Below are 10,000 nucleotides of genomic sequence, written 5' to 3'. Positions count from 1 at the left end.
CACAGCATCAGCTCGATTTTTCCCAAATTGAAATGTTGTCCGTTTTTTTTTTCTGAACATCATTTTAATTCAATTTAAACAGTACAAAAGCGTTTAATCAGCTGCATGTTTTTTTGTATCAGCATCTATCAAGTCAATGTATTTCTAAGAATACAAGGAAAGTAAAACAGTAGTAATGAATATAAAATTGTTAATATAACAACCATTACATGAAAAGGTTTTTTATATATATCTCAAGACGTAGGTGAGTTTATTTCTTCATCAGATTTGGAGAAATGCAACGTTCCATCACTTGCTCACCAATGGATGTGAATGGGTGCCGTCAGAATTCGAGTCTAAAAACATCACAATAAGCTTTGTTCTGTTACAAACACACAGCTGTTGTCTTCCCGAGACATCAACTGACCGACCGGAGCGCTGTGGATTATCGTGATGTTTTTAAATCATCTGTTTGGACTCTCGTTCTGACGGCACCCATTCGCTGCAGAGCATGCGTCGCTGAGACGGTGATGCTACATTTCTCCAAATCCGATGAACAGAAACGAACCCGCCTGCTCTCAGATGGAGTAAAAAATTCAGCAAATGTTCACTTTCTCACCGAGCTTGTTAGTATTCGCTAGCACGAACGCGATTCACCGGAGTCTTTGATGAAGCCGCGCACGCAGCCAATCAAAGCAACCCGTCTCTCATTTTTACTTACTGTCATTGTTTTGCAGCAGGATAGCCAGTATTTCACTGCAGTACAGCTTATTGGCATCAAAAGGCATCTTGGCCTGTTTGGGAACACAACAAACACACAATTTCAATGGCTTTGGCAGCAGCGTCCCGTTCGATCCGCGCGCCGTCTCCTCTATTGTCAGCGTAATTGCTGGTGTGCTGGATTCACGGAAGTCTTCAGGGAGCATTAAGGCTCGAACAGCATGACGCTCTTATTCCGGCAGCCAGCGGTAAATCTGGGGAGGATTTCACCTCACGTGGATAAAAGACAGTGGGAATTGTGGCAGCAGGCCTGCAGCTCTTATGAAAATCTCAAATCCAGCTAAAAAAGGTTGAGTTAAACCCGTCAGAACGCACAGCCAATTTCAAACCAGCTGACACTGTCTGTTCACCACAAAGAAGAAAAAAAAGACTAAAGCTATTTAAAATAAATAAATATCTTGTGCTTGACTTTGAACTTAAAGGTGAAGTGTGTAATTTTTCTGATGTCTATCCCAGTTTAACGCATCTCAGAGTAAGCTAAATGCAGAGTGAAATAAGTGGAAGCATTTTTAAAATACTGAATCATTGCTGTGATTGTTTGAGTGCTCCTTCACGGCCATGTCGGACTCAACCTACGAGTTATTATTTCTACACAGTTGCAACGCCCCACGCATGAATGAATGCACAAATAAATAACAGCAACGCAGGTGGGATCATGCACAGTTACCGTAATTAATAGAGCAAAGTTAATTAAGCAAATAAAATGAATAAAAAAAAAAAACATTAAAACTGATTATTTACAAAATCTGTAAATTAATGTATAAATACTTCATGCTGAATGACTAATGATTAAATGCAAAAATACATAAATAAATGCATATTTAAATCAATGCAAAAATACATAAATGCATTTAATAAATAAAACCGGGTGAATGCATATCCGCTTTACTATTTGCATTTAACTTCAAAGATCGTGAATAGTTACTATAATTAATAAAGCAAAGGCAAATAAGCTAAATGTGCAAAATATTAAAAAATGCAAATTGATAAAGGTTTATTAATGTATTTGTAAATAAATGCTTGAATAAATGCATAAAGCACGCAAACATAAATACGCAAAATAAAGCATAGACTAAATTATAAATAAATTGTTAAATGATTCAATAAAGGCCTTAATATTTTTAAAATGCCTAAATAAAATGCATACACAGATCAAATGCAATAAATAAAATGCACGAAAAATAAAAAGCATACATGAGCCACGCTCAGACCGGCTGCAGGTCTGTGCCAAGTTTAGTGGATGTAGTTTGAAAACTCTTTCCCAGATGTCCATGACTTTGTACAATAGCAGTATGTTGGTTTGTCAAGCCAAAATAATAATCCGCCAAACTCCATTATCAGTTTTCATCGAGGAGCAGACTACATTCATAAAGACAACAGTTTCCATCAGTGAATGGAGATTGTGAGCACAACTAGAAGCGGTGTTACCTTGATCCTCTTCAGCAGCCACTGCATCAAACCCTGCTGAGCCGCTTCTGTACACAGACCGGGCCGAAACTCGGCCATGTTCTCGATCACAGCTGCCACAGAAAGACAGAGAGATCTGCTGTTACTGGAAGTCCACGCTTCTCCGAAACAAGTGCGTGTTGTGTTATGACCTAGTTTCTGCAGAGTCTGCTTCACCTAGTTGCCATGATAACTGATGGAGACACTGCAGGGAGGCCAGAACACATTCACTCGACACACACGAACGCAGAAAGCGCTGCATTCACCTGACACTCGGCCCAGAGAGCAGCCAGAGCCCAGAAGTCAACCCATGACCTGAGGTCTGGGCCAAAATCACAAACGCTAAAGAGCATTTCAAAAATGTGAATTTCATTACATGCTAACAATGTTAACTAACTCTAACTTAAAAAAAAAAATAATAATAATAAATAATAATAATTTATATTTATATTTTTTATATATATATATATATATATATATATATATATATATATATATATATATATATATATATATATATATATATAAATCAATCTTGTATGAATGCTTAAATGCATAAATGAACAAATTCATAAATCTTAAAACGTATAAACAAATAAATAAAAAACGTATAATCCCGAAAAGCTTATTTAATGACTTAGATGTTTAAGCCTTTATTTGTCTAAATGCATCCTGAAATGCATGAACACAAATAAAAATAATAAATTAACAAATCCTTAAACGCTTAAAAACATAAAAACGCACAAATAAACAAAAATGCATACATTTGGAAACGCACAGACAAATGCTTATGCTTTTAAAAAAATAAAAAAAATAAAAAAAATTCATAAATTAAATGCATACATTAATGTACAATTAAACTTTTTTTTTGATGGTGCATGCATATTTATATTCGTAAATAATTTATTTTAAACATGCATTTCGAACACTGACATCAAAACAAGATAATTGAATAAGTAATTCTTTCTTTTTTTTTTTTTTTAAGATTCTCACTAAAAGTGAACATAAAACTGCTTTCATGGCATTTTTGTCGTCCATTTTGGAGCATCATAAACTGTATCCGTATGGAAAAAGAGCAATAGTTTGGGTGAACCATTGCTTTAATAAAAACGCCTTTGCTTACGACACCATAAAAAAAAAAATAATAATAAAAATAGGTTGCTTAAAAAAAAAGGAAAAATAAAAAAATAAATAAAATCTTGCTTTAGCCTCGGGGCCTGAGAAAATGTCACTAGCGTGAGTAAAAATCTGAACTACTGCCCAGACCAGAAAAAAAAAAAAAAAAAAAAAGCTGATTGTGAGCCAGGGACGTATAAAAAGACTCTATATGACACATCACAAGGGAGTTTGAGACTCATCTGTATTATAAAAGACTCTGAAGACACCTGATAACTCAATCAGAGGCATGATGGGAGAAAATCTCACAGCGATGAGTGGGAGGAAGAGAGAGAGAGAGAGAGATTACACAAGAACTGGAACAGCGGAGGAAGACGGGGAGGAAACGTGGCGTTTAAATCCGTTCAGTCAGACCATTTATCTCTCTCTGCAGCCGAACGGGTTCCTCCCGCTCAAAAACACTTCATGCGTTTCTAAAACACACGCCACCAAAAGTTCGGGAACCAATGAGATTTTTGCGTTTTTGAAAAAAAGGCATCTTAGGCTTTCTGAGGTTAAACTCGAATAAAGTAATCAGTAATAATAGGAAATATTATTACGATTTAAAATAAGAGTTTTTTCTCCGTGACTGTGCATCACAGGAGTCACATAATCCTTCAGAAGTCATTTTAATATATCGATTTCATGCTTAAAAAACATTTATGATCACCTGCTGAATAGTTCTTCCTCTCTCTCTACATTTCTTTTCAGCATTTCTTGATGAACAGAAAGTTTAACAGCTGCTATTTGAAAAATATGCATACATATACATATATATCTCTCTCTATATATCTATATCTATCTATCTATCTATCTATATATATATATCTATATATCTATATATCTATATATCTATATATATATATATATATATATATATATATATATATATATATATAGAGAGAGAGAGAGAGAGAGAGATATCTATATCTATATCTATATCGATATATATATATATATATATATATATATATATATATAGAGAGAGAGAGAGAGAGAGAGAGAGAGAGAGAGAGATATCTATATCTATATATATATGTCTATATATATATATATCTCTCTCTCTCTCTCTCTATAGATATATATAGAGAGATAGAGATATATATATCTATCTATATATCTATTTATCTATCTATCGATATCGATATCTATATCTCTCTCTCTCTCTCTCTCTCTATATCTATATATATATATATATAACATTGCGAATGTCTTTCCTGTCACTTTTGATCAATTTAATGTGTCTTTTTATTCTTTCAGAGGGTATCATTTTGTCATTTTCTCCGAAAACAATTATACGGATGTGCTCATAAACATCTGGTTTGCTTGAAGTCTATATACATGAATACTGTTATTACTACTATTAGTGCAATAAAAATGAATATTTTGAAAGTGAACCGCAGCGCCTAGCGCGACCATTCGGTGTCAACCGTACATACAGCACCTCTAATCAATCATTACAGAAAGTTAATATAATGTTAAACGGTATATCACTGCACTGGGCAAACACTTATCCACAACGCATTCGAGGTATTTATTATCTTACATCAAGACCTTAGCATTGATAGCACCGCGCACGGCTATATATTTTTTTCAATAACTTTGCGATCCGGCGTCTAGCCGTAGAAACTAAACGCGCCTCGTTTTCCCAGTTGACTGATGAACTTGTTGTTAGCTGGTTGGTGCGTGACTTACCTAAAGTGTTGTAAACCCCGTCGGCTTCCTCCTTCACCGTCTCATCCAGACGCTCCATGTTCTGCACCATGAGAGCTACCACCTGACCCTCCAACTACACAAACGGACAAAAACACGTACGCATTCATTTAGGCTAACGCTAGTAAAAAAAATAAACCGACCGTTTTAGTTCAGCTGAAGCTAAATTTAGACTCATGCCAAAACTAAATGGATAAAGTAAATATTTATTTGGAGATCCTGAGGTTGGTGCTCAACCAGGCTGCATTTATCAATCAGAAATGCAGTAAAAATTGTGAAATGATTTTATATAAAATACATTTTTTTATTTTCGTGATGTTCAGCATCATTCTAATACACCGCTAAAACATTTCTGATTATCATCAATTATGAAAACAGCGGTGCTGCTGCTTATTTTGGGGGAACTGTGATACATTTAATCTTTCAGGATTCTTTAATGAACAAAAGAAAAAAAAGAGCAGCAAATTTAAATATTTTGTAACATTTTACTGTACATTTAGTACCAATTGTTATATATATATATATATATATATATATATATATATATATATATATATATATATATATATATATATATATATATATATATAAAGGAAGGAAAATGAAAGCAACAAAAAAATAAATAATACTTAAATATTCTTCTCTTGTCAGGCATACTTACAAAAATCAATTCATGACACATTAAAAATTAGTTTCACCCACAACTTTATCGTCTAAGCATATATATATATTTATATATATATATTAATAATAATAATAATAATAATAATAATAATAAACAATAATAACAACTATAGCTTTTGTGGCACCAGACAGGAAAAAAAATATTATATTAATAAAATAAATATTATAAATAAACGATTAAATTGTATTTTGTGTTCAAAACAAGCAAAAGAATGTACAATTGCTCATTGAAAACATATATAGAAAAACTTTCTTTTGATGCAGGCATCTTAACATCTTAACTGTGTGTGTGTGTGTACACACATCACTCTCTACACAAAGCCCTATTTTACACCCCGTTGAGAGTTATACAGATGTGTAAATGCGTGGCAGCACAACACGAGCACTAAACAGCAGCAATCAGACGCATGCGGTTCAATCAGCCTCTGATTGTTCACAAGCTCTTCCCGTTTCCTCGGCTCCGTCTGATTGCGCCATCCCTCTCCGCTCCCCTCGCGCACGTCACGCCGGAGACGAGGCCCATTCCTCGCAGCAGTAATTCGCGTCATTTTCACGAATAATCTCATGGCGCCGCTGGGCCGTGACCCGTCTAACGCCCGTATTCTCCCGTTACGGCGTGCTTTCTACGATTGTTAAACAAATAGTTCCTCACCAGGGCGTCGACGAGCACCTCGGCCCCCTCCTCGCTCTCGTGAAGCGTGTCGATGTCGCTCAGCTCCTGCAGGAGGTCCACCACCGCGATGCTGATATGTGAGTCACGCTAAGGACTTACGAACACTGACCGGTGGCTAAAAACATGAAACATTAACAGGCAGCATCTTTAAATGCGCAATGATTTCTGAAGGATCGTGTGACACCGAAGACCGGAGTAATGATTCGATAATTAAAAACTATTTTATATTAATAAAATACATTTCAGCATGTATTCGCATAGGAAACGCTCATTTTAAATTGCAATAATATTTGAAAATATTAACTAAATTTAGTTACTATTTTTTTTAAAATATAAAACATTGTACATTTTGTGAAATATTTTAAGTCATTCATTATTCATTTTATATATATATATACACATATATATAAATAAAAAAATTAATATTAATATATATAAATAAAAAAATTATATTAATATATATATATATATATATATATATATATATATATATATATATATATATATATATATATATATATATATATATATATATATATATATATATATATATATATACATACACAAAAAAATTTAATTTACAATTCTGAATTATAAACAAATTAATGGAACACCTTTATTGCCATTGTATTTTTCTCCATATAATAAAATTTGGAGTATAAATAAAATATAATTAGGAGTATAGTTAATTTTTTGACAAGATAAAATAAAAACAACTATTATTGTTGTTGTTTTAATCACTGCTACCACACTGAAATTAAATTACTAAAGAAAATATTACCATTATTAATAAAAATATTAATATTAATAATAATTAAAACCGTATTTTGCATGCAAAGGATAACACAGTAATTTTAAAAAATATGCAATAAAAAAACCACTAATATTATATGTTATGTCTTAGGATAAAAGCTTTTGCTAAATTTATGTGAAATAAATGAATGCGTGTAAAATACAAGCAATAGCAATTATTCAGGCAGATATATTTTTCGCATAAAATGTAAATGGCATCACAGCATAGCTAACTGATGATACACAGGGCAACTTTTTCAGCAGTTTTGCCAGACCGCTTGCTTTTTTTGGGCAGAGCGGGTAACAGCTCAAGAAGTTGACCCGTGCATCACCAGCCGTCCTGAACTCGTGACCTCTGGAGGATATCGGTGTTGTCGTGGCTGAGGAGGCCGAGCAGAGAGTGAACGGCGTTCAGCTCCACCAGCAGATGATACAGCTCTGGAATCGTGGCGATGACGTGCATCTCCTGGATGATGTCGTTCAGGTCCAGCTCCGCCTCCATGAACCTGCCGGCGACAGGAAGTGAGGCCGCGCCGCGTTCAAGCAAACCATGAGATTAAAACTCGTTAAAATGAGGTTTAACTCACTTCTCGGGGTTGTCGGGAAACTTGATCCTCAGCTCCTGGTTCTTGTACGACCTCTTCTCGAAGGTCAGGATCATTTTCTTCACTGTGCTCTCATCCACGAGCTCAGCCTGTCGACACGCAGCAGGTCAGGAGGTCAAAGGTCAGGAGTCTCGTATATAGAAACTAGCGTCCCTCTGATGCACATGTAATCATTTCAAAGGCAACGCACCTTTTCATCCGTGCAATACAACGTAGTGACGGCTAATATTTTTTGAAGCATTAAAAAAAAATAAAGATTGGAGCTCTAGCATGAATTCTATTTTTAAAAAATACACGCAAAACTGTAGATTTTTTTATATTGGCATTTAGCAATAATATTATTGGACATATTAACAGTAACAATAAATATTTCAATAATAAAAAAATATATATTTTATGTTTTAGGATAAAAGCTTTTGCTACATTATTTTAAATGTATTTATTTTTTTTTAAATATGCAAAACTAGATCTTGAACATTGGCAATAATATTGGCAAACAAATTAACAGTAACAATAAACACTTCAATAAAATAATAAAAAAATATATTTTATGTTTTAGGATAAAAGCTTTTGCTAAATTATTTTAAATGCATTTACATTTTTAAATAAGCGAAACTAGATTTTTAATATTGGCAAACAGATTAACAGTAGCAATAAATATTTCAATAATGAATAAAAATATATATATTTTATGTTTTATGATAAAAGCTTTTGCTAAAATATTTTAAATGAATTTACTTTTTTTTTATATGCAAACTAGATTATGAATATTGGCAAACATTTTAACAGTAACAATAAATATTGCATTAGTGAATATAATTAAAGCAAATTAATTATGTAGATTTACATAACTTAAAAATAGATTATAAATCATAAATATATGGAAAAACTGTATTTTGTGTTTAAAAACAGGTAAATATTTACAATATGAGCAATCAAAGTGGTCACTGATCATAATAGTTAATAGTAAAGTTATTATTAAAAACGTAAAATTCATTATTTATAATTATTAGTCATAAAAAAAACAGGCTAAACAACATTGATTATATAACAGTCCATCACTAATACTAATTTTATTATTAAAAGAGAAGACATTAGAATCAAAGACATTATCCTGACTGCAAAAAAGCATGATATACTTAAAATATATTATTAAATAAAATGTTTATCAAATAAAAAGGCATTATACAGTCCACCTGTCATTCGGCGTGTTTATAATGAACCACCGTCAGCTTCTTCATCTCACCTCTGGATCTTCTCCATCCTGGTCCATCAGCCTCTCCAGGATCTTCTCCCCGTCTCCTCCGGTCTGGTCCTCGCCGTCCGCCTCGGACCTCGCCAGCGCTCGCCCGGCGTCTCGGCTCGCCGTCTTCTGCTTGCTCCTGGTCTCCTCGCTGCCGTCTTCATCCCTGGGTCTCTTAGCTCCTCGGTCGGGCTGAAGAGAGAAGATCAGAAGAAGACCGACCCTGAGGGACACTATACTCTATATAGAGCTCTATACTAGTTAGATATAACATAACACAATAAATACAATATAACATAACTTCATATAATATAATAATACAATATAACTTCGCTTATGTAACAAATATGCTACTAACTAGACCTTTTTATTCATTTCTGAACAAAAATACAGTTAAATATTTGTTGAATTTCACTTATAAATATTCTGCTATGCTGAATTAAACAACCAATATTTTAAATATAGATTACGAATATGCTTACTAATATAAATATATTGGGTTTTTTACAGTATGTTTCCAATCTCAGGAGTAATATCCTAATAAGCATAATTTAACAATTTGATAATAATAATGATAATAATAATATATAATAATATAATAATAATAATAATGATATAAAATACACTCAAATAATAATATACAATTGAATAATAATACACAATTAAATTATAATATTAATATCAATAATAATAATAATAATAATAATACACAATTAAATAATAATAATAATATACAGTTAAATAATAATAACAATAATAATAATATATAATTAAATTATAATAATATAATAATAAACAATTAAATAAAAATAATAATGATAATAATAATAATAATAATATTACAAAAATATTACAATTCAGAAATTAAAAATTAATACACCTTTATTGTCATTGTATTTTCTGCTTATGATAAAATTGGGAGTATAAATA

The 10,000-nt window shown here is 32.4% G+C and overlaps 1 protein-coding gene across 1 annotated transcript in view; it reads right to left on the bottom strand.

The window, feature by feature from the left end:
- The window catches only part of ctnnbl1 (catenin, beta like 1), a 42,283-nt gene that overhangs the window by 31,339 nt on the left and 944 nt on the right, over window positions 1–10,000 (bottom strand). The window contains exons 2-8 of the mRNA XM_043230279.1: window positions 9,074–9,262; window positions 7,810–7,916; window positions 7,589–7,728; window positions 6,410–6,507; window positions 5,056–5,149; window positions 2,188–2,279; window positions 701–773 (exon numbers count right to left, since the gene is read on the bottom strand). Coding sequence (XP_043086214.1) covers window positions 701–773; window positions 2,188–2,279; window positions 5,056–5,149; window positions 6,410–6,507; window positions 7,589–7,728; window positions 7,810–7,916; window positions 9,074–9,262 — 793 coding nt within the window. The remainder of the gene's footprint in view (window positions 1–700; window positions 774–2,187; window positions 2,280–5,055; window positions 5,150–6,409; window positions 6,508–7,588; window positions 7,729–7,809; window positions 7,917–9,073; window positions 9,263–10,000) is intronic.

This window comes from Puntigrus tetrazona, unplaced genomic scaffold (assembly GCF_018831695.1).
Source record: "Puntigrus tetrazona isolate hp1 unplaced genomic scaffold, ASM1883169v1 S000000148, whole genome shotgun sequence".
NCBI lineage: Eukaryota > Metazoa > Chordata > Actinopteri > Cypriniformes > Cyprinidae > Puntigrus > Puntigrus tetrazona.
The sequence above is the reverse complement of the archived record's forward strand: the minus strand, read 5'-3'. Positions and strand labels throughout refer to the sequence as shown.